Below are 27,497 nucleotides of genomic sequence, written 5' to 3'. Positions count from 1 at the left end.
AGCACAATCAAGTACCCAGCCAAGCCCTTCAGTTGCAGTTGACACCGGGACAGCTTCTCTCCCAAGATGAGAAACAGTAGAATAGAATCAGTAGAATCAGTGAGTTTGGTCAGGTGGGAAATACCCATTAAAACTGACTAACGTTTCCAGAATTTGTATATGTGTTTTAAAAATAAAGCAGCTCATTTCATGAAATGTCAAATTATGTGTTCAATATAATGTGTGTGCTTATCTAATAAGTATTCCAGCTTGACTGGGCTGCCTTATTTTACTCATTTTCAGTAAAAAAGTTTCCACACATGTGAAATGTGTTAAAAACCACGGGGTTTACAGCGAGAGGATTCTCTCCTGGTCAGTTCCGGTTTCGCCTCAATCCCTCTCAGTCAGACCGGATTCGATCCTGTGTGTCAGAGACTTGTGGCTGTTAAAAATAGTAACGTCTATTAATGTTGAATAAATCACTGTCCATAAAGTCCGCAATACCTCCTTATTTTGCAGTAGAATCTAACCCCTTAAAGGTGATAGTTTGACAGTGCTAGCGTTGGTTACCGCTAGTTTAATTTAGGCATTTTTGTGGTTAGCTTCGGTCTTACGGATGAACGGAGGACCGTTAACAGCTAACTATCTTAACTGTTGACAGGTTTAGTTTTTACGAAAATAATATAATGGTGTGAGTTAGCTGCCAGACGTGATAATAGCATTATGGAAAGCAGCACCTGAGCGCGTATTAGTTTCATTTTCAAATAACATAATTTCGCAACCGAAATTGTTCCGTTTTCCGTACGTTTTTATCGATGTAACACGGGGGCGTGCCGTAACCCCACTGCGGGTGATGTAGACAGCTTCTCCAGGAAAGTAAACACACCATTCCGTCAAGATGGCCCCAGTCTCTGTGTTCGGTGCTACACTACTCGTGTCATTTTCAGTGTTTCTGACAGTTGTGTTGGGGTTTGGACTTCCTGCTCTACTGAACGCAGCGATGAGGATGTTGGGATTACCGGAGACGAGTGTTACCGAGTGCATAGTTGTGCTGTATTTAGTTTTTGTGTTGTGTGTTGCAACGCCCCGACTTCCAAGAGGATTGGTGGAGGTAATGGAACAGCATGGACTATTATTTCCAACAGTGAATTCTTGTTCTATACATTATGTTATAACACGTGTAATAGGCATACAAATATCACGGCTTCATTTTAATATGTCATATAACAATAATTTAACTTAGTGGGAATCCTTTTATAACACCTAAAGGAGATACGATACTGTTACACTGAATACGGCTATTCATGAGTAATATAAATGTATTACTTTACTAACGTCCTGTTAACCTCTATACACTGTGTATTATATATATAGACAATGCATACACTTTATTTTTAATAATCGTCCTATATGTTGAAATCGCGGCATACATTATGTAAGCTTTTTCATTCTTACTCTCGCCAATGGAGGTAGATTTGTTTCAATATTATTTGTGTGAACAGATCGACAACCCGTGCGTAAATGTGCAATCTGTAAATATAAAACACCTTCGACAAATACAAAAAATGTATTTGCAAATATGGAACGGATTTGCAAACACACAAACAAATTCCACAAGTAAAGAAATATCTATGAATACATTAAATTAATTTACAAATTGTGAAAAACACTTGTGAATATATTATAAAACATTTACAACTTCCAAACAGACATTTGCGACTCAATTTTCTATTTGTGAAGCGATAAAGCATTTGTGGATCGCAATTCTACGCTTGTTGATTTCAATTTTACACATACGGAGTTTTGAAACAAACTTTCCGCCAGTCTGAATCAAAATTGACTTGTATCACTCGGTCACTTTCGGAAAACAAGTGAGCACTTGCTGACAACGCAATTTCCGCTTTTCAAAGTAAGAGCGCGTAGTCTTCTATGTGTTGTTTTTTTCCACAAATCGGCGACAAGTAATGTACACTACGTTAACGGTTGTAAGATATGAATTGACAGGACCTGGTTAAGGTCTTTGATAGTAAGGCTGGTGGTGTTGGTAACCCTGCCCCATACAAACAAAGAAGTGGCAAGGAAGTGACATCCTAACGACCTGCCTTGATGAGATTGATGAGATGACAGATTGCATTTTCATTTTTATTTTGACCTCAAAAGGGCGTAGTGACATGTAAATGCAATGGACTGTGGATGCTTTTTGCTTATTGTATTTGAATATTGTCACTGTAGAGCAAGTTAAGTCTTTGAAAATTAATTGTTAATAGCTTTTCAATTTTCATTGTATTAAGACATTAGAGTGGCTAATTACCCTTATGTGCATGCCTTTGGATTGCGGGAGGAAGCTGGAGTACCTGGAGGGAACCTGTGCAGGCACAGGGAGAACATGCAGACTCCACACAGGAAGGCCTTAGGGGTGTGATTTGAACTCAGAACCTTCTCAGAGTGGAGGAACATTTCTAACCACTGTACTACCGTGTTGCCTATATTAGTATGGCATAAAAACATCATAGGATAGTAAGGCATGAAAATGTCATACTATAGTAATGCTTAAAAAAGTCATAGTATAGTAAGGCATTAGAGTTGCCAATTAACCTAATGTACATTTCTTTAGATTGCGAGAAGGAGAGGAGAGGACCCACACAGGCACAGGGAGAACATACAAACTCCACACAGGAAAGCCCCAGGCTCAGTGTTCAAACTCAGAACCTTCTCACTGTGGGATGACAGTTCTCAACATGAGCACCACCATGCTGCGACATAAAAAGTCATCATAGTATAGTAAGGTATAAAAAATGTCATAATATAGAAGGCATAAACAAGGTCATAGTATAATAAGGCATAAAAACGTCATAGTATAGGAAGGCATAAAAACATCATAATATACTAGGCATAAAAAAGGTCATAGTAGAGTAAGGTATGAAAATTGTCATAAAAACGTCATAGTATAGTATGTCATAAAAATATCAAAAACATCATAGTATATTAAGGCATAAAAATATCAAAAATGTCATAGTATACTAAGGCATAAAAATGGCAAAAAACATCATAGTATAGTATGGCAAAAAATTCTCAAAATCATTATATTATAGTATGGCATAAAAATGTACAAAAACGTCATAGTATAGTATGGCATAAAGATGTCAAAAACATCATATTATAGTATGTCATAAAAATATCAAAAACGTCATAGTATATTAAGGCATAAAAATATCAAAAACGTCATAGTATACTAAGGCATAAAAATGTCAAAAAACTTCACATTATAGTATGGCATAAAAATGTCAAAAACATCATAATATAGTATGGCATAAAATTCTCAAAAAGCGTCATATTATAGTATGGCATAAAATTCTCAAAAAACGTCATCGTATAGTATGGCATAAAGATGTCAAAAACATCATAGTATAGTATGGCATAAAATTCTCAAAAAGTGTCATAGTATAGTATGGCATAAAATTCTCAAAAGACATCATAGTATATTAAGGCATAAAAATGGCAAGAAACGTCATAGTATAGTATGGCATAAAATTCTCAAAAAGCGTCATAGTATAGTATGGCATAAAATTCTCAAAAAGTGTCATAGTATAGTATGGCATAAAATTCTCAAAAAACGTCATGGTATAGTAAGGCATAAAAATGGCAAAAAATGTCATAGTATAGTATGGCATAAAAATGTCCAAAAACGTCATAGTATAGCATGGCATAAAATTATCAAAAAACGACATAGTATATTATGGCAAAAAAATGTCCAAAAACGTCATAGTATAGTATGGCATAAAATTCTCAAAAAACGTCATAGTATAGTAAGGCATAAAAATGTCAAAAACCGCATGGTATAGTATGGCAAAAAATTCTCAAAATCGTCATAGTATAGTATGGCATAAAAATGTTCAAAAACGTCATAGTATAGTATGGCATAAAAGTGTCCAAAAATGTCATAGTATAGTATGGCATAAAATTCTCAAAAAACGTCATAGTATAGTATGGCATAAAGATGTCCAAAAACGTCATAGTATAGTAAGGCATAAAAATATCAAAAATGTCATAGTATAGTATGGCAAAAAATTCTAAAAATCGTCATAGAATAGTATGGCATAAAAATGTCCAAAAACGTCATAGTATAGTATGGTATAAAATTCTCAAAAAACATCATAGTATAGCATGGCATAAAATTCTCAAATAACAACATATTATAGTATGGCATAAAAATGTCCAAAAACGTCATAGTATAGTATGGCATAAAATTCTCAAAAAACATCATAGTATAGTAAGGCATAAAAATGTCAAAAACGTCATAGTATAGTATGGCAAAAAATTCTCAAAATCGTCATAGTATAGTATGGCATAAAAATGTCCAAAAATGTCATAGTATAGTATGGCATAAAAATGTTAAAAACGTCATAGTATAGTATGGTATAAAGATGTCCAGAAACATTATAGTATAGTATGGCATAAAAATGTCAAAAACGTCATAGTATAGTATGGCATAAAAATGTCCACAAACATCATAGTATAGTATGGCATAAAAATGTCCAAAAACGTATGAAATTCTCAAAAAACGACATAGTATGGCATGGCATAAAATTCTCAAAAAACATCATAGTATAGTATGGCATAAAAATGTCAAAAACGTCATAGTATAGTATGGCAAAAATTCTCAAAATCGTCATAGTATAGTATGGCATAAAAATGTCAAAAACGTCATAGTATAGTATGGCATAAAAATGTCCAAAAATGTCATAGTATAGTATGGCATAAAATTCTCAAAAAACGTCATGGTATAGTAAGGCATAAAAATGGCAAAAAATGTCATAGTATAGTATGGCATAAAAATGTCCAAAAACGTCATAGTATAGCATGGCATAAAATTATCAAAAAACGACATAGTATATTATGGCAAAAAATGTCCAAAAACGTCATAGTATAGTATGGCATAAAATTCTCAAAAAACGTCATAGTATAGTAAGGCATAAAAATGTCAAAAACCGCATGGTATAGTATGGCAAAAATCTCAAAATCGTCATAGTATAGTATGGCATAAAAATGTTCAAAAACGTCATAGTATAGTATGGCATAAAAGTGTCCAAAAATGTCATAGTATAGTATGGCATAAAATTCTCAAAAAACGTCATAGTATAGTATGGCATAAAGATGTCCAAAAACGTCATAGTATAGTATGGCATAAAAATGTCAAAAACGTCATAGTATAGTATGGCAAAAATTCTAAAAATCGTCATAGAATAGTATGGCATAAAAATGTCCAAAAACGTCATAGTATAGTATGGTATAAAATTCTCAAAAAACATCATAGTATAGCATGGCATAAAATTCTCAAATAACAACATATTATAGTATGGCATAAAAATGTCCAAAAACGTCATAGTATAGTATGGTATAAAATTCTCAAAAAACATCATAGTATAGCATGGCATAAAATTCTCAGAAAACATCATAGTATAGTAAGGCATAAAAATGTCAAAAACGTCATAGTATAGTATGGCAAAAATTCTCAAAATCGTCATAGTATAGTATGGCATAAAAATGTCCAAAAATGTCATAGTATAGTATGGCATAAAAATGTTAAAAACGTCATAGTATAGTATGGTATAAAGATGTCCAGAAACATTATAGTATAGTATGGCATAAAAATGTCAAAAACGTCATAGTATAGTATGGCATAAAAATGTCCACAAACATCATAGTATAGTATGGCATAAAAATGTCCAAAAACGTATGAAATTCTCAAAAAACGACATAGTATGGCATGGCATAAAATTCTCAAAAAACATCATAGTATAGTATGGCATAAAAATGTCAAAAACGTCATAGTATAGTATGGCAAAAATTCTCAAAATCGTCATAGTATAGTATGGCATAAAAATGTCAAAAACGTCATAGTATAGTAAGGCATAAAAATGGCAAAAAATGTCCAAAAACGTCATAGTATAGTATGGCATAAAAATGTCCAAAAACGTCATACTATAGTATGGCATAAAAATGTCAAAAACATCATAGTATAGTATGGCAAAAATTCTCAAAATTGTCATGGTATAGTATGGCATAAAAATGTCCAAAAACGTCATAGTATAGTATGGTATAAAATTGTCAAAAAACGACATAGTATAGTATGGCATAAAAATGTCAAAAACGTCATAGTATAGTATGGCATAAAAATGTCCAAAAACGTCATAATATAGTATGGTGTAAAAATGTCAAAAACGTCATAGTATAGCATGGCATAAAATTATCAAAAAACGACATAGTATAGTATGGCATAAAAATGTCCAAAAACGTCATAATATAGTATGGCATAAAAATGTCCAAAAATGTCATAGTATAGTATGGCATAAAAATGTTAAAAACGTCATAGTATAGTATGGTATAAAAATGTCAAAAACATCATAGTATAGTAAGGCGTAAAAATGTCAAAAACGTCATAGTATAGTATGGCAAAAATTCTCAAAATTGTCATGGTATAGTATGGCATAAAAATGTCCAAAAACGTCATAGTATAGTATGATATAAAATTCTCAAAAAACGTCATAGTATAGTATGGCATAAAAATGTCAAAAACGTCATAGTATAGTATGGCATAAAAATGTCAAAAACGTCATAGTATAGTATGGCATAAAAATGTCCAAAAACGTCATAATATAGTATGGTGTAAAAATGTCAAAAACGTCATAGTATAGCATGGCATAAAATTCTGAAAAAACCACATAGTATAGCATGGCATAAAATTCTCAAAAAACGTCATAGTATAGTAAGGCATAAAAATGTCAAAAACGTCATAGTATAGTATGGCAAAAATTCTCAAAATCGTCATAGTATAGTACGGCATAAAAATGTCCAAAAACGTCATAGTATAGTATGGTATAAAATTCTCAAAAAACGTCATAGTATAGCATGGCATAAAATTCTGAAAAAAACACATAGTATAGCATGGCATGAAATTCTCAAAAAACGTCATAGTATAGTAAGGCATAAAAATGTCAAAAACGTCATAGTATAGTATGGCAAAAATTCTCAAAATCGTCATAGTATAGTACGGCATAAAAATGTCCAAAAACGTCATAGTATAGTATGGTATAAAATTCTCAAAAAACGTCATAGTATAGCATGGCAGAAAATTCTCAAAAACGTCATAGTACAGCATTAAACTGTCCATATAATGGAAACTCCACGGGGGAAGGACCAAGCCTGGGATTTGAACTCACAGTCTTGACATTGGGAAGCATCTGTTCAAACCACTGTACTATATTGTCTCTCCTTTTTCCCCTCACATATTTAACCATAATGACATCAAAGTATCGTGAGAAAAAACGCGTCATTGTGTATGGTATAAAACTCTCAAAAAACGTCATAGTATAGCATGGCAGAAAATTCTCAAAAACGTCATAGTACAGCATTAAACTGTCCATATAATGGAAACTCCACGGGGGAAGGACCAAGCCTGGGATTTGAACTCACAGTCTTGACATTGGGAAGCATCTGTTCAAACCACTGTACTATATTGTCTCTCCTTTTTCCCTCACATATTTAACCATAATGACATCAAAGTATCGTGAGAAAAAACGCGTCATTGTGTATGGTATAAAACTCTCAAAAAACGTCATAGTATAGCATGGCATAAAATTCTCAAAAAACGACTTAGTATATTATGGCATAAAAATGTCCAAAACGTCATAGTATAGTATGGCAAAAATTCTCAAAAAACGACATAGTATAGTATAGCATAAAAATGTCCAAAAACGTCATAGTATAGTACGGTATAAAATTCTCAAATTCATCATAGTATAGCATGGCATAAAATTTTCAAATAACGACATATTATAGTATGGCATAAAAATGTCCAAAAACGTCATAATATAGTATCGCATAAAAATGTCCAAAAATGTCATAGTATAGTATGCATAAAAATGTTAAAAACGTCATAGTATAGTATGGTATAAAAATGTCCAAAAACGTCATAGTATAGTATGGCATAAAAATGTCAAAAACGTCATAATATAGTGTGGCATAAAATTCTCAAAAAACGACTTAGTATACCATGGCATAAAAATGTCCAAAACGTCATAGTATAGTATGGTATAAAACTCTCAAAAAACGTCATTGTATAGTATGGCATAAAATTCTCAAAAAACGACATAGTATAGCATGGCATAAAATTCTCAAAAAACATCATAGTATAGTATGGCATAAAAATGTCAAAAATGTCATAGTATAGTATGGCATAAAAATTCTCAAAATCATCATTGTATAGCATGGCATAAAATTTTAAATTAAAGACATATTATAGTATGGCATAAAAATGTCCAAAAACGTCATAATATAGTATGGCATAAAAGTGTCCAAAAATGTCATAGTATAGTATGGCATAAAATTCTCAAAAAACGTCATAGTATAGTATGGCATAAAGATGTCCAAAAACGTCATAGTATAGTATGGCATAAAAATGTCAAAAACGTCATAGTATAGTATGGCAAAAATTCTAAAAATCGTCATAGAATAGTATGGCATAAAAATGTCCAAAAACATCATAGTATAGTATGGCATAAAAATGGCAAAAAATGTCATAGTATAGTATGGCATAAAAATGTCCAAAAACGTCATAGTATAGCATGGCATAAAATTATCAAAAAACGACATAGTATATTATGGCAAAAAAATGTCCAAAAACGTCATAGTATAGTATGGCATAAAATTCTCAAAAAACGTCATAGTATAGTAAGGCATAAAAATGTCAAAAACCGCATGGTATAGTATGGCAAAAATTCTCAAAATCGTCATAGTATAGTATGGCATAAAAATGTTCAAAAACGTCATAGTATAGTATGGCATAAAAGTGTCCAAAAATGTCATAGTATAGTATGGCATAAAATTCTCAAAAAACGTCATAGTATAGTATGGCATAAAGATGTCCAAAAACGTCATAGTATAGTATGGCATAAAAATGTCAAAAACGTCATAGTATAGTATGGCAAAAATTCTAAAAATCGTCATAGAATAGTATGGCATAAAAATGTCCAAAAACGTCATAGTATAGTATGGTATAAAATTCTCAAAAAACATCATAGTATAGCATGGCATAAAATTCTCAAATAACAACATATTATAGTATGGCATAAAAATGTCCAAAAACGTCATAGTATAGTATGGCATAAAATTCTCAAAAAACATCATAGTATAGTAAGGCATAAAAATGTCAAAAACGTCATAGTATAGTATGGCAAAAATTCTCAAAATCGTCATAGTATAGTATGGCATAAAAATGTCCAAAAATGTCATAGTATAGTATGGCATAAAAATGTTAAAAACGTCATAGTATAGTATGGTATAAAGATGTCCAGAAACATTATAGTATAGTATGGCATAAAAATGTCAAAAACGTCATAGTATAGTATGGCATAAAAATGTCCACAAACATCATAGTATAGTATGGCATAAAAATGTCCAAAAACGTATGAAATTCTCAAAAAACGACATAGTATGGCATGGCATAAAATTCTCAAAAAACATCATAGTATAGTATGGCATAAAAATGTCAAAAACGTCATAGTATAGTATGGCAAAAATTCTCAAAATCGTCATAGTATAGTATGGCATAAAAATGTCAAAAACGTCATAGTATAGTATGGCATAAAAATGTCCAAAAATGTCATAGTATAGTATGGCATAAAATTCTCAAAAAACGTCATGGTATAGTAAGGCATAAAAATGGCAAAAAATGTCATAGTATAGTATGGCATAAAAATGTCCAAAAACGTCATAGTATAGCATGGCATAAAATTATCAAAAAACGACATAGTATATTATGGCAAAAAAATGTCCAAAAACGTCATAGTATAGTATGGCATAAAATTCTCAAAAAACGTCATAGTATAGTAAGGCATAAAAATGTCAAAAACCGCATGGTATAGTATGGCAAAAATTCTCAAAATCGTCATAGTATAGTATGGCATAAAAATGTTCAAAAACGTCATAGTATAGTATGGCATAAAAGTGTCCAAAAATGTCATAGTATAGTATGGCATAAAATTCTCAAAAAACGTCATAGTATAGTATGGCATAAAGATGTCCAAAAACGTCATAGTATAGTATGGCATAAAAATGTCAAAAACGTCATAGTATAGTATGGCAAAAATTCTAAAAATCGTCATAGTATAGTAAGGCATAAAAATGGCAAAAAAATGTCCAAAAATGTCATAGTATAGTATGATATAAAATTCTCAAAAAACATCATAGTATAGCATGGCATAAAATTCTCAAATAACAACATATTATAGTATGGCATAAAAATGTCCAAAAACGTCATAGTATAGTATGGTATAAAATTCTCAAAAAACATCATAGTATAGCATGGCATAAAATTCTCAGAAAACATCATAGTATAGTAAGGCATAAAAATGTCAAAAACGTCATAGTATAGTATGGCAAAAATTCTCAAAATCGTCATAGTATAGTATGGCATAAAAATGTCCAAAAATGTCATAGTATAGTATGGCATTAAAATGTTAAAAACGTCATAGTATAGTATGGTATAAAGATGTCCAGAAACATTATAGTATAGTATGGCATAAAAATGTCAAAAACGTCATAGTATAGTATGGCATAAAAATGTCCAAAAACGTCATAGTATAGTATGGCATAAAAATGTCAAAAACGTCATAGTATAGTATGGCAAAAATTCTAAAAATCGTCATAGAATAGTATGGCATAAAAATGTCCAAAAACATCATAGTATAGTATGGCATAAAAATGTCCAAAAACGTATGAAATTCTCAAAAAACGACATAGTATGGCATGGCATAAAATTCTCAAAAAACATCATAGTATAGTATGGCATAAAAATGTCAAAAACGTCATAGTATAGTATGGCAAAAATTCTCAAAATCGTCATAGTATAGTATGGCATAAAAATGTCAAAAACGTCATAGTATAGTATGGCATAAAAATGTCCAAAAATGTCATAGTATAGTATGGCATAAAAATGTCCAAAAACGTCATACTATAGTATGGCATAAAAATGTCAAAAACATCATAGTATAGTATGGCAAAAATTCTCAAAATTGTCATGGTATAGTATGGCATAAAAATGTCCAAAAACGTCATAGTATAGTATGGTATAAAATTGTCAAAAAACGACATAGTATAGTATGGCATAAAAATGTCAAAAACGTCATAGTATAGTATGGCATAAAAATGTCCAAAAACGTCATAATATAGTATGGTGTAAAAATGTCAAAAACGTCATAGTATAGCATGGCATAAAATTATCAAAAAACGACATAGTATAGTATGGCATAAAAATGTCCAAAAACGTCATAATATAGTATGGCATAAAAATGTCCAAAAATGTCATAGTATAGTATGGCATAAAAATGTTAAAAACGTCATAGTATAGTATGGTATAAAAATGTCAAAAACATCATAGTATAGTAAGGCGTAAAAATGTCAAAAACGTCATAGTATAGTATGGCAAAAATTCTCAAAATTGTCATGGTATAGTATGGCATAAAAATGTCCAAAAACGTCATAGTATAGTATGGTATAAAAATGTCAAAAACGTCATAGTATAGTATGGCATAAAAATGTCAAAAACGTCATAGTATAGTATGGCATAAAAATGTCAAAAACGTCATAGTATAGTATGGCATAAAAATGTCCAAAAACGTCATAATATAGTATGGTGTAAAAATGTCAAAAACGTCATAGTATAGCATGGCATAAAATTCTGAAAAAAACACATAGTATAGCATGGCATAAAATTCTCAAAAAAGTCATAGTATAGTAAGGCATAAAAATGTCAAAAACGTCATAGTATAGTATGGCAAAAATTCTCAAAATCGTCATAGTATAGTACGGCATAAAAATGTCCAAAAACGTCATAGTATAGTATGGTATAAAATTCTCAAAAAACGTCATAGTATAGCATGGCAGAAAATTCTCAAAAACGTCATAGTACAGCATTAAACTGTCCATATAATGGAAACTCCACGGGGGAAGGACCAAGCCTGGGATTTGAATTCACAGTCTTGACATTGGGAAGCATCTGTTCAAACCACTGTACTATATTGTCTCTCCTTTTTCCCTCACATATTTAACCATAATGACATCAAAGTATCGTGAGAAAAAACGCGTCATTGTGTATGGTATAAAACTCTCAAAAAACGTCATAGTATAGCATGGCATAAAATTCTCAAAAAACGACTTAGTATATTATGGCATAAAAATGTCCAAAACGTCATAGTATAGTATGGCAAAAATTCTCAAAAAACGACATAGTATAGTATAGCATAAAAATGTCCAAAAACGTCATAGTATAGTACGGTATAAAATTCTCAAATTCATCATAGTATAGCATGGCATAAAATTTTCAAATAACGACATATTATAGTATGGCATAAAAATGTCCAAAAACGTCATAATATAGTATCGCATAAAAATGTCCAAAAATGTCATAGTATAGTATGGCATAAAAATGTTAAAAACGTCATAGTATAGTATGGTATAAAAATGTCCAAAAACGTCATAGTATAGTATGGCATAAAAATGTCAAAAACGTCATAATATAGTGTGGCATAAAATTCTCAAAAAACGACTTAGTATACCATGGCATAAAAATGTCCAAAACGTCATAGTATAGTATGGTATAAAATTCTCAAAAAACGTCATTGTATAGTATGGCATAAAATTCTCAAAAAACGACATAGTATAGCATGGCATAAAATTCTCAAAAAACATCATAGTATAGTATGGCATAAAAATGTCAAAAACGTCATAGTATAGTATGGCATAAAAATTCTCAAAATCATCATTGTATAGCATGGCATAAAATTTTAAATTAAAGACATATTATAGTATGGCATAAAAATGTCCAAAAACGTCATAATATAGTATGGCATAAAAGTGTCCAAAAATGTCATAGTATAGTATGGCATAAAATTCTCAAAAAACGTCATAGTATAGTATGGCATAAAGATGTCCAAAAACGTCATAGTATAGTATGGCATAAAAATGTCAAAAACGTCATAGTATAGTATGGCAAAAATTCTAAAAATCGTCATAGAATAGTATGGCATAAAAATGTCCAAAAACGTCATAGTATAGTATGGTATAAAATTCTCAAAAAACATCATAGTATAGCATGGCATAAAATTCTCAAATAACGACATATTATAGTATGGCATAAAAATGTCCAAAAACGTCATAGTATAGTATGGCATAAAATTCTCAAAAAACATCATAGTATAGTAAGGCATAAAAATGTCAAAAACGTCATAGTATAGTATGGCAAAAATTCTCAAAATCGTCATAGTATAGTATGGCATAAAAATGTCCAAAAATGTCATAGTATAGTATGGCATAAAAATTTTAAAAACGTCATAGTATAGCATGGTATAAAGATGTCCAGAAACATTATAGTATAGTATGGCATAAAAATGTCAAAAACGTCATAGTATAGTATGGCATAAAAATGTCCACAAACGTCATAGTATAGTATGGCATAAAAATGTCCAAAAACGTCATAATATAGTATGGTGTAAAAATGTCAAAAACGTCATAGTATAGCATGGCATAAAATTATCAAAAAACGACATAGTATAGCATGGCATAAAATTATCAAAAAAGGACATAGTATAGTATGGCAAAAAAATGTTAAAAACGTCATAGTGTAGTATGGCATAAAAATGTCCAAAAACGTCATAGTATAGTATGGCATAAAAATGTCAAAAACGTCATAGTATAGTATGGCAAAAATTCTAAATATCGTCATAGAATAGTATGGCATAAAAATGTCCAAAAACGTCATAGTATAGTATGGTATAAAATTCTCAAAAAACATCATAGTATAGCATGGCATAAAATTCTCAAATAACGACATATTATAGTATGGCATAAAAATGTCCAAAAACGTCATAATATAGTATGGCATAAAAATGTCCAAAAATGTCATAGTATAGTATGGCATAAAAATGTTAAAAACGTCATAGTATAGTATGGTATAAAAATGTCAAAAACATCATAGTATAGTAAGGCGTAAAAATATCAAAAACGTCATAGTATAGTATGGCAAAAATTCTCAAAATTGTCATGGTATAGTATGGCATAAAAATGTCCAAAAACGTCATAGTATAGTATGGTATAAAATTCTCAAAAAACGTCATAGTATAGTATGGTATAAAATTCTCAAAAAACATCATAGTATAGCATGGCATAAAATTCTCAAATAACGACATATTATAGTATGGCATAAAAATGTCCAAAAACGTCATAATATAGTATGGCATAAAAATGTCCAAAAATGTCATAGTATAGTATGGCATAAAATTTTAAAAACGTCATAGTATAGTATGGTATAAAAATGTCAAAAACATCATAGTATAGTAAGGCGTAAAAATGTCAAAAACGTCATAGTATAGTATGGCAAAAATTCTCAAAATTGTCATGGTATAGTATGGCATAAAAATGTCCAAAAACGTCATAGTATAGTATGGTATAAAATTCTCAAAAAACGTCATAGTATAGTATGGCATAAAAATGTCAAAAACGTCATAGTATAGTATGGCATAAAAATGTCAAAAACGTCATAGTATAGTATGGCATAAAAATGTCCAAAAACGTCATAATATAGTATGGTGTAAAAATGTCAAAAACGTCATAGTATAGCATGGCATAAAATTCTGAAAAAACCACATTGTATAGCATGGCATAAAATTCTCAAAAAACGTCATAGTATAGTAAGGCATAAAAATGTCAAAAACGTCATAGTATAGTATGGCAAAAATTCTCAAAATCGTCATAGTATAATACGGCATAAAAATGTCCAAAAACGTCATAGTATAGTATGGTATAAAATTCTCAAAAAACGTCATAGTATAGCATGGCATAAAATTCTGAAAAAACCACATAGTATAGCATGGCATGAAATTCTCAAAAAACGTCATAGTATAGCATGGCATAAAATTCTGAAAAAACCACATAGTATAGCATGGCATGAAATTCTCAAAAAACGTCATAGTATAGTAAGGCATAAAAATGTCAAAAACGTCATAGTATAGTATGGCAAAAATTCTCAAAATCGTCATAGTATAGTACGGCATAAAAATGTCCAAAAACGTCATAGTATAGTATGGTATAAAATTCTCAAAAAACGTCATAGTATAGCATGGCAGAAAATTCTCAAAAACGTCATAGTACAGCATTAAACTGTCCATATAATGGAAACTCCACGGGGGAAGGACCAAGCCTGGGATTTGAACTCACAGTCTTGACATTGGGAAGCATCTGTTCAAACCACTGTACTATATTGTCTCTCCTTTTTCCCTCACATATTTAAGCATAATGACATCAAAGTATCGTGAGAAAAAACGCGTCATTGTGTATGGTATAAAACTCTCAAAAAACGTCATAGTATAGCATGGCAGAAAATTCTCAAAAACGTCATAGTACAGCATTAAACTGTCCATATAATGGAAACTCCACGGGGGAAGGACCAAGCCTGGGATTTGAACTCACAGTCTTGACATTGGGAAGCATCTGTTCAAACCACTGTACTATATTGTCTCTCCTTTTTCCCTCACATATTTAACCATAGTGACATCAAAGTATCGTGAGAAAAAACGCGTCATTGTGTATGGTATAAAACTCTCAAAAAACGTCATAGTATAGCATGGCATAAAATTCTCAAAAAACGACTTAGTATATTATGGCATAAAAATGTCCAAAACGTCATAGTATAGTATGGCAAAAATTCTCAAAAAACGACATAGTATAGTATAGCATAAAAATGTCCAAAAACGTCATAGTATAGTACGGTATAAAATTCTCAAAATCATCATAGTATAGCATGGCATAAAATTTTCAAATAACGACATAGTATAGTATGGCATAAAAATGTCAAAAACGTCATAGTATAGTATGGCATAAAAATTCTCAAAATCATCATTGTATAGCATGGCATAAAATTTTAAATTAAAGACATATTATAGTATGGCATAAAAATGTCCAAAAACGTCATAATATAGTATGGCATAAAAATGTCCAAAACGTCATAGTATAGTATGGTATAAAATTCTCAAAAAACGTCATAGTATAGTATGGCATAAAAATGTCAAAAACATCATAGTATAGTATGGCAAAAATTCTCAAAATTGTCATGGTATAGTATGGCATAAAAATGTCCAAAAACGTCATAGTATAGCATGGTATAAAATTCTCAAAAAACGACATAGTATAGTATGGCATAAAAATGTCCAAAAACGTCATAGTATAGTATGGCATAAAATTCTCAAAAAGCGTCATATTATAGTATGGCATAAAATTCTCAAAAAACGTCATAGTATAGTATGGCATAAAGATGTCAAAAACATATTAGTATATACTAAGGCATAAAAATGTCAAAATCGTCATAGTATAGTATGGCATAAAAATGTCCAAAAACATTATAGTATAGTATGGCATAAAAATGTCCAAAAATGTCATAGTATAGTATGGCATAAAAATGTTAAAAACGTCATAGTATAGTATGGTATAAAAATGTCCAGAAACGTTATAGTATAGTATGGCATAAAAATGTCAAAAACGTCATAGTATAGTATGGCATAAAAATGTCCACAAACGTCATAGTATAGTATGGCATAAAAATGTCAAAAACGTCATAGTATAGTATGGCAAAAATTATCAAAATCGTCATAGTATAGTATGGCATAAAAATGTCCAAAATCGTCATAGTATAGTATGGCATAAAAATGTCCAAAAGCGTATAAAATTCTCAAAAAACGACATAGTATGGCATGGCATAAAATTCTCAAAAAACGTCATAGTATAGTAAGGCATAAAAATGTCAAAAACGTCATAGTATAGTATGGCAAAAATTCTCAAAATCGTCATAGTATAGTATGGCATAAAAATGTCCAAAAACATAATAGTATAGTATGGTATAAAAATGTCCAAAAATGTCATAGTATAGTATGGCATAAAAATGTCCAGAAACGTTATAGTATAGTATGGCATAAAAATGTCAAAAACGTCATAGTATAGTATGGCAAAAATTCTCAAAATCGTCATAGTATAGTATGGCATAAAAATGTCCAAAAACGTCATTGTATAGTATGGTATAAAATTCTAAAAAAAAAGTCATAGTATGGCATGGCATAAAATTCTCAAAAACGTCATAGTATAGTATGGCATAAAAATGTCAAAAACGTCATAGTATAGTATGGCATAAAATTCTCAAATAACGACATAGTATAGTATGGCATAAATATGTCAAAAACTTCATAGTATAGTACGGTATAAAATTCTCAAAAAGCGTTATAGTGTAGCTTGGCATAAAATTCTCAAATAACGACATATTATAGTATGGCATAAAAATGTCCAAAAACGTCATAATATAGTATGGCATAAAAATGTCCAAAAATGTCATAGTATAGTATGGCATAAAAATGTTAAAAAAAGTCATAGTATAGTAAGGTATGAAAATGTCCAAAAACGGCATAGTATAGTATGGCAAAAATCGTCATAGTATAGTATGGCATAAAAATGTCCAAAAACGTCATAGTATAGTATGGTATAAAAATATTAAAAACGTCATAGTATAGTATGGCATACAAATGTCCAAAAATTACATAGTATAGTATGGTATAAAATTCTCAAAAACCGTCATAGTATAGCATGGCATAAAATTATCAAAAAACGACATAGTATAGCATGGCATAAAATTCTCAAAAACGTCATAGTATAGTATTGCATAAAAATGTCCAAAAACGTCATAATATAGTATGGCATAAAAATGTCCAAAAACGTCATAGTACAGCATGGCAGAAAATTGTCCAAAAACGTCATAGTATAGCATGGCATAAAATTTTCTCTATTAATTTGAGAATTTTATGCCATGCTATACTATGTTATGCTATACTATTTTATGCCAAAAAACGTCATAGTATATATGGCATAAAAATGTCAAAAACATCATAGTATAGTATGGCAGAAAAATGTCAAAAACGTCATAGTATAGTACGGCATAAAAATATCAAAGAACGTCCTAGTATAATATGGTATAAAATTCTCAAAAAACGTCATAGTATAGCATAGCATAAAATTTTCAAAAAACGTCATAGTATAGCATGGCATAAAATTCTCAAAAAACGTCATAGTATAGTATGGCATAAAAATGTTAAAAACGTCATAGTATAGTATGCCATAAAAATTCTCAAAATCGTCATAGTATAGTATGGCATACAAATGTCCAAAAATCTCATAGTATAGTATGGCATAAAAATGTTAAAAACGTCACAGTATAGTATGGCATAAAAATGTCCAAAAATGTCATAGTATAGTATGGCATAAAAATGTCAAAAACGTCATAGTATAGTATGGCAAAAATTCTCAAAATCGTCATAGTATAGTATGCCATAAAAATGTCCAAAAACGTCATAGTATAGTATGGTATAAGATTCTCAAAAAACGTCATAGTATAGCATGGCATAAAAATTCTCAAAAAACGACATCGTATAGTATGGCATAAAAATGTCCAAAAACGTCATAATATAGTATGGCATAAAAATGTCCAAAAATGTCATAGTATAGCATGTCATAAAATTCTCAAAAAACGTCATAGTATAGTATGGCATAAAAATGTCCAAAAACGTCATAATATAGTATGGCATAAAAATGTCAAAAACGTCATAGTATAGTATGGCATAAAAATGTCCAAAAACGAAATAGTATAGTATGGTATAAAATTCTCAAAAAATTTCATAGTATAGCATGGCATAAAATTCTCAAAAAACGTCATAGTATAGTAAGGCATAAAAATGTCAAAAACTTCATAGTATAGTATGGCAAAAATTCTCAAAAAACATCATAGTATAGTATGGCATAAAAATGTCAAAAACGTCATAGTATAGTATGGCAAAAATTCTCAATAAACGTCATAGTATAGCATGGCATAAAATTCTCAAAAAACGACATAGTATAGTATGGCATAAAAATGTCAAAAACGTCATAGTATAGTATGGCATAAAAATTCTCAAAATCGTCATAGTATAGTATCGCATACAAATGTCCAAAAACGTCATAGTATAGTATGGCATAAAGATGTTAAACACGTCATAGTATAGTATGGCATAAAAATGTCCAAAAACGTCATAATATAGTATGGCATAAAAATGTCAAAAAAGTCATAGTATAGCATGGCATAAAATTCTCAAAAAACGACATAGTATAGTATGGCAGAAAAATGTCAAAAACGACATAGTATAGTATGGCATAAATATGTCAAAAACGTCATAGTATAGCATGGCATAAAATTCTCAAAAAACGTCATAGTACAGCATGGCAGAAAATTCTCAAAAAACGACATAGTATAGTATGGCATAAATATGTCAAAAACGTCATAGTATAGTACGGTATAAAATTCTCAAAAAACGTCATAGTATAGCATGGCATAAAATTCTCAAATAACGACATAGTATAGTATGGCATAAAATTCTCAAAAAACGTCATAGTATAGTATGGCATAAAAATGTCCAAAAACGTCATAATATAGTATGGCATAAAAATGTCAAAAACGTCATAGTATAGCATGGCATAAAATTCTCAAAAAACATCAAAGTATAGTATGGCATAAAATTCTCAAAAAACGTCATAGTATAGTAAGGCATAAAAATGTCAAAAAACGACATAGTATATATGGCATAAAAATGTCCAAAAACATCATAATATAGTATGGCATAAAAATGTCCAAAAATCTCATAGTATAGTATGGCATAAAAATGTTAAAAACGTCACAGTATAGTATGGCATAAAAATGTCCAAAAACGAAATAGTATAGTATGGTATAAAATTCTCAAAAAATGTCATAGTATAGTATGGCATAAAACTGTCCAAAAATCTCATAGTATAGTAAGGCATAAAAATGTCAAAAACTTCATAGTATAGTATGGCAAAAATTCTCAAAATCCTCATAGTATAGTATGGCATGGCATAAAAATGTCCAAAAACGTCATAGTATAGTATGGCATAAAAATGTCCAAAAACGTCATAGTATAGCATGGCATAAAATTCTCAAAAAACGTCATAGTATAGTAAGGCATAAAAATGTCAAAAACTTCATAGTATAGTATGGCAAAAATTCTCAAAATCCTCATAGTATAGTATGGCATAAAAATGTCCAAAAACGTCATAGTATAGTATGGTATAAAATTCTCAATAAACGTCATAGTATAGCATGGCATAAAATTCTCAAAAAACGACATAGTATAGCATGGCATAAAATTCTCAAAAAACATCATAGTATAGTATGGCATAAAAATGTCAAAAACGTCATAGTATAGTATGGCATAAAAATTCTCAAAATCGTCATAGTATAGTATCGCATACAAATGTCCAAAAACGTCATAGTATAGTATGGCATAAAGATGTTAAACACGTCATAGTATAGTATGGCATAAAAATGTCCAAAAACGTCATAATATAGTATGGCATAAAAATGTCAAAAAAGTTATAGTATAGCATGGCATAAAATTCTCAAAAAACGACATAGTATAGTATGGCAGAAAATTGTCCAAAAACGTCATAGTATAGTATGGTATAAAATTCTCAAAAAACGTCATAGTATAGCATGGCATAAAATTCTCAAAAAACGACATAGTATAGTATGGCATAAAAATGTCAAAAACGACATAGTATAGTATGGCATAAATATGTCAAAAACGTCATAGTATAGTACGGTATAAAATTCTCAAAAAACGTCATAGTATAGCATGGCATAAAATTCTCAAATAACGACATAGTATAGTATGGCATAAAATTCTCAAATAACGACATAGTATAGTATGGCATAAAATTTTCTCTATTAATTTGAGAATTTTATACCATACTATATTATGACGTTTTTGGACATTTTTATGCCATACTATAATATGACGATTTTGAGAATTTTTGCCATACTATACTATGACGTTTTTGACATTTTTATGCCATACTATACTATGATGTTTTTTGAGAATTTTATGCCATGCTATACTATGTTATGCTATACTATTTTATGCCAAAAAACGTCATAGCATAGCATGGCATAAAATTCTCAAAATCGTCATAGTATAGTACGGCATAAAAATGTCCAAAAACGTCCTAGTATAATATGGTATAAAATTCTCAAAAAACGTCATAGTATAGCTAGCATAAAATTTTCAAAAAACGACATAGTATAGCATGGCATAAAATTCTCAAAAAACGTCATAGTATAGTATGGCATAAAAATGTTAAAAACGTCATAGTATAGTATGCCATAAAAATTCTCAAAATCGTCATAGTATAGTATGGCATACAAATGTCCAAAAACGTCATAGTATAGTATGGCATAAAAATGTCCAAAAACGTCATAATATAGTATGGCATAAAAATGTCCAAAAATGTCATAGTATAGCATGTCATAAAATTCTCAAAAAACGTCATAGTATAGTATGGCATAAAAATGTCCAAAAACGTCATAATATAGTATGGCATAAAAATGTCAAAAACGTCATAGTATAGTATGGCAAAAATTTTCAAAAAACATCAAAGTATAGTATGGCATAAAATTCTCAAAAAACGTCATAGTATAGTAAGGCATAAAAATGTCAAAAAACGACATAGTATATATGGCATAAAAATGTCCAAAAACATCATAATATAGTATGGCATAAAACTGTCCAAAAATCTCATAGTATAGTATTGCATAAAAATGTCCAAAAACGTCATAATATAGTATGGCATAAAAATGTCCAAAAATGTCATAGTATAGCATGTCATAAAATTCTCAAAAAACGTCATAGTATAGTATGGCATAAAAATGTCCAAAAACGTCATAATATAGTATGGCATAAAAATGTCCAAAAATGTCATAGTATAGCATGTCATAAAATTCTCAAAAAACGTCATAGTATAGTATGGCATAAAAATGTCCAAAAACGTCATAATATAGTATGGCATAAAAATGTCAAAAACGTCATAGTATAGTATGGCAAAAATTTTCAAAAAACATCAAAGTATAGTATGGCATAAAATTCTCAAAAAACGTCATAGTATAGTATGGCATAAAAATGTCAAAAAACGACATAGTATATATGGCATAAAAATGTCCAAAAACATCATAATATAGTATGGCATAAAACTGTCCAAAAATCTCATAGTATAGTATTGCATAAAAATGTTAAAAACGTCACAGTATAGTATGGCATAAAAATTCTCAAAATCGTCATAGTATAGTATGGCATACAAATGTCCAAAAACGTCATAGTATAGTATGGCATAAAAATGTCCAAAAACGTCATAATATAGTATGGCATAAAAATGTCCAAAAATGTCATAGTATAGCATGTCATAAAATTCTCAAAAAACGTCATAGTATAGTATGGCATAAAAATGTCCAAAAACGTCATAATATAGTATGGCATAAAAATGTCAAAAACGTCATAGTATAGTATGGCAAAAATTTTCAAAAAACATCAAAGTATAGTATGGCATAAAATTCTCAAAAAACGTCATAGTATAGTAAGGCATAAAAATGTCAAAAAACGACATAGTATATATGGCATAAAAATGTCCAAAAACATCATAATATAGTATGGCATAAAACTGTCCAAAAATCTCATAGTATAGTATTGCATAAAAATGTTAAAAACGTCACAGTATAGTATGGCATAAAAATGTCCAAAAACGAAATAGTATAGTATGGTATAAAATTCTCAAAAAATGTCATAGTATAGCATGGCATAAAATTCTCAAAAAACGTCATAGTATAGTAAGGCATAAAAATGTCAAAAACTTCATAGTATAGTATGGCAAAAATTCTCAAAATCCTCATAGTATAGTATGGCATAAAAATGTCCAAAAACGTCATAGTATAGTATGGTATAAAATTCTCAATAAACGTCATAGTATAGCATGGCATAAAATTCTCAAAAAACATCATAGTATAGTATGGCATAAAAATTCTCAAAATCGTCATAGTATAGTATCGCATACAAATGTCCAAAAACGTCATAGTATAGTATGGCATAAAGATGTTAAACACGTCATAGTATAGTATGGCATAAAAATGTCCAAAAACGTCATAATATAGTATGGCATAAAAATGTCAAAAAAGTCATAGTATAGCATGGCATAAAATTCTCAAAAAACGACATAGTATAGTATGGCATAAAAATTTCAAAAACGTCATAGTATAGTATGGCAAAAATTCTTAAAATCATCATAATATAGTATGGCATAAAAATGTCCAAAGACGTCATAGTATAGTATGGCATAAAAATGTCCAAAAACGTCATAATATAGTATGGCATAAAAATGTCAAAAAAGTCATAGTATAGCATGGCATAAAATTCTCAAAAAACGACATAGTATAGTATGGCATAAAAATTTCAAAAACGTCATAGTATAGTATGGCAAAAATTCTTAAAATCATCATAATATAGTATGGCATAAAAATGTCCAAAGACGTCATCGTATAGTATGGCATAAAAATGTTAGAAAACGTCACAGTATAGTATGGCATAAAAATGTCAAAAAACATCATAGTATATTATGGCATAAAATTCTCAAAAAACGTCATAGTATAGTAAGGCATAAAAATGTCAAAAACGTCATAGTATAGTATGGCATGAATAATATCACAAAAATGTCATAGTACAGTAAGGCATAAAAACGTCAGTATAGTTTGGCACAAAAATGTCATAAAAGTGAATTTGCAAATGTATTTTTAGTATTTGTGGAAATTCATTTTTATTTATTACACATTTACATTTGTCAATTTGTTGATTGTCAATCTTTTCATACAAATGATATTGAAAGAAATCTACCTCCATAAAGACCTGACTGTATTTTGGCCCTGTCTGCAGGTGAAGGGGAAAGCTGTACTTATTACAGGTTGTGACACTGGATTTGGCCATGCACTTGCCAAACATCTGCACAAGCTTGGCTTCATTGTGTTTGCAGGATGTCTTTTGAAGGTATGGGCTAAACATGCTAAATGAATGCCAGTATATATAATCAACAGCCTATGTCCTAAATAAAACTAATGCAGTCCAAAACAATAGCCCTACAAAAAGGTCTTACCAGGAATGTTATAATGGGTTATAATGGTTTGTTTTTCTCTCAGAGGTATTAATTCAACTTAATGGTCATTTTGAGGCTGTTGTTTGTGGTGCTGTCAAACTTTATTATGATGAGAGGCATTTCTAATATACCCTTATTGATTTAAATTCAAATTAAACAAATTCCTTCTTCAGTTTTAACTAGGTGTACCTAGTAGACGAGCAGCTGAATGCACAGTATGCACTTTTCTAGCGATGCATGTAAAGTTCCCTGTTTTTGGAGGCTGCTATGCACTTCCAACTTCCATTTTTCAAAGCATTGATAACATTTAATATTAACTTTAATTGAGTTGGTGTAACTGAGAAGACCTGTCATCCCTGCAGGATAAAGATGGAGAGGGTGCAAAGGAGCTGGAGGAGTTTCATTCAGATCGTATGAAGGTAATCCAGCTGGATGTCTGCAGTGAGGAGCAGGTGAAACAGGCTGTGGAATATATCAAGGACAACATGGAGGACTCTGAAAGAGGTAAATACTGCATCAGCACCTGTCTTCACTTACTTAGATAAAAAGATCAATGTGTGCTCATTCACAGAATTAATCCTCTGTGACTTTCCGTCACTGTTTATGACCCAGGTCTGTGGGCTGTGGTAAACAATGCCGGTGTGTCAACATTTGGAGAAGTGGAGTTTACCTCCATGGACACCTACAAAGAGGTGTCGGAAGTCAACCTGTGGGGCACTATCAGGGTCACCAAAGCTGTTCTACCATTAATCCGCAGGGCCAAAGGTAAATTACCCTCTTCATTACACATTATCAATTTTTGATTTTTTTTAAACATGACTTAAGTTAAATAGTGTCCAAAACGGTAGTGTTAAACTGTAAACATGTTAAAGGGACAAACACCTTGGCTTTTACTTCAAGTTTTTTAAGTATGGATTATAAACATTGCTAGAATTCCTATTTGATGGAAAACGGTGCAGCCAACCAGTAAGTTGTGTCCCGTGATTTCTGTGAGGAATGTTAACAATGCAAACAAGCCTGAAACGGACAAATTTAAAGCCTTTTTCCATAATGGGACATGAAACTCTTAATACTTATATTGTAACGAAATACAAATTATGCAATGAAAAAGTAAAACAAGACACAATTAGATAAACTGACATCACATAAACCGGGATATATATATATATATATATATATATATATATATATATATATGTATTATATTAATTCAAGTCACAGAAAGGCCCATTTAAAAATGTGTGTTTTTAGTTGACAGTTACTAAAAAAAAAGTGGAGGTGACTGTGAGATGGTAGTTTAGTCCACAGTTTAGGTGCAAGAACAACAGGAGAGATGATGTTTAAAAGTGGTGCAGAAAGAAGAAAGAAAACTTGAATGCTTCCTTCAGAAAGGACTTTAGTTGGAAAAAGCTCAACAGTAGCAGCAGAACTGCAGTGTGGTGCACTGCTTTTAATAAGCTAGTAAAAAGTGACTCATCAAGAACCAGAGATGTAGTTAAATTATTTGCTCAGCTGAGCAAAGCTCCAGGCCATGTTCTTGTTCAGAAAATCTCTTAAGAGTGTTGGACTATGGACCTGGAGATTTAGTGGGTTTAACGAGCAGCACTTGAGGCCTTTTATTTCATTTTACGTTTTTTATTACTGGTGCACTACAGGCTGCACTAATTGTTTATGAATCATCATATTCTATTTGATACATTTGTTTTAAAAAGGGTTGCCATTAGAGCATTGGTTACAGAAGAGTATCAGCTCTTCAGCACATTTCTGATGCCTTTTACCTCTGACTGCAGGCCGTGTGGTGAACCTGGCCAGCATGTATGCGAGGATGGGAAATGTCATGCGGTCCCCTTACTGTATATCTAAATACGGCGTGGAAGCTTTTTCTGACTGCCTGCGCTATGAGATGAGGGGCTGGGGCGTTAAGGTGTCCATAATCGAACCTGGGAACTTCATTGTGGCCACCGGCATCCTGACCCGTGACATTGTGGCCAGCACAGCCAACAAGCTGTGGAACGAGGCGCCCTCGAATGTGAAGGAGGATTATGGGAAAGCCCACTTTGAGCACCACATGGGTCTGATGCGCTCTTACTGCAACAGCGGACACAAGGATGTGGCCCCTGTTATGGATGACATCGCCGACGCCATCATGTCCAAGCGTCCTTACTCGCGATACACCCCCATGGAGCCACACTGGTGGATCAGACTGCAGCTGATGACCCACCTGCCCGGCGCCATATCCGACTTACTCTATTTCTAAATGAGAAGCTGTTGCTGTGTTAGCTCCCTCTGTCTCCTTCTCAGATCACAGATAGCAGCATATCTTTTTAACTCTATAGCACTGCGCAGATCTACAGACTTACCCTGAAGAGGGTTCTCTGCTATGTATTCCTCAGCACTTGAAATCATTCACTGATGAAGCCTTAAAACTTAATCGTTTTTTAAACCGTAAGTAAATTATTGCACTTTGCTTTTTGTACATCTTAGGAAAACCACAACTTTATCTATACAGATATACTCTGTGATAAGTAGTAACTACTTTGTGAAGGATATCAGCAGGGCTCTGACATACTCGTACCTATAAACACTGCATCTTTATTGCTTTCTGTGGTATTGTCTTTTTTAAAAAAACTGTGTGTTTGTCCCTTATATATTTTGTTTTTTCCTGATACTTGTAATTTTTGCCTTACGGGAATCTTCTGGGGCCCCACTGGCATGAGGACCAAAGCTGTTAGAGCTCAAGAGAAGGCTCCTACTGTTCTGTTGTGGCTGTCGCCGGAACAAACCAAGGTCAGCTACTGTAAGACTGTGGTGAGATTTGGCTCGACTCGCCCCCAGAGTTACGTAACAACAACACTAGCCCACTTTGTCTCACATGCTCCAGTAGATCCTGCGTGCTACTTCGACAGTGGGGTTGATTGATGTGATTAATGGGCGTGCTTGAACACAAAGGTTGCCCCCCCCCCACCACCACCCTTCCTTGGTGGATAAGTATTTTGTAAATAGAACGAATAAAGCATTTTAATTTTACAATATTATAATCACAGTATCATTTTTAAAGAATGATTTGAAATAAAGTGACCAAAATGTGATCATGTTTTGTTGAGGGTCTGATTTGAGCCTGGCCTGGATGGTGTCAATAAATGTAATGATGCCTTTTTGCCACCAGGTGGTGCACAAGCATTATCCAAACCTACCACTGCTGTCTGCCTGCACAGATCATCTGCTGTCTATCTCCCAACTTAAGATGCATTATAATCACATTAAAGTAAAGTTGAAGCAATGATGACGAAAATTTACCCAGCTTTCATATCGTTAGGAGCTGTAGATGTTCAAACAATAGACAGTCTATAAGACCTTCTGTCAGTCGCTGTAGTAAAATTCAGCTAAGAAAAAAAGAAATGAAAGTGGAAGTA

General features: G+C 31.3%; 1 protein-coding gene across 1 annotated transcript; it reads left to right on the top strand.

Annotated features, from left to right (window-relative positions):
* The first annotated feature begins 840 nt into the window (after positions 1-840).
* Positions 841-27,173, top strand: bdh1 (3-hydroxybutyrate dehydrogenase, type 1). The gene is made up of 5 exons (XM_056363984.1): positions 841-1,090; positions 23,868-23,978; positions 24,447-24,588; positions 24,697-24,849; positions 25,875-27,173. Exons 1-5 carry the CDS (start codon positions 878-880, stop codon positions 26,339-26,341), a joined length of 1,086 nt encoding a protein of 361 aa, XP_056219959.1. The 5' UTR covers positions 841-877; the 3' UTR covers positions 26,342-27,173.
* The last annotated feature ends 324 nt before the right edge of the window (positions 27,174-27,497 follow it).

This window comes from Seriola aureovittata, chromosome 20, assembly GCF_021018895.1.
Source record: "Seriola aureovittata isolate HTS-2021-v1 ecotype China chromosome 20, ASM2101889v1, whole genome shotgun sequence".
Lineage (NCBI taxonomy): Eukaryota > Metazoa > Chordata > Actinopteri > Carangiformes > Carangidae > Seriola > Seriola aureovittata.
This window is presented reverse-complemented; position numbering and strand designations above follow the sequence as displayed.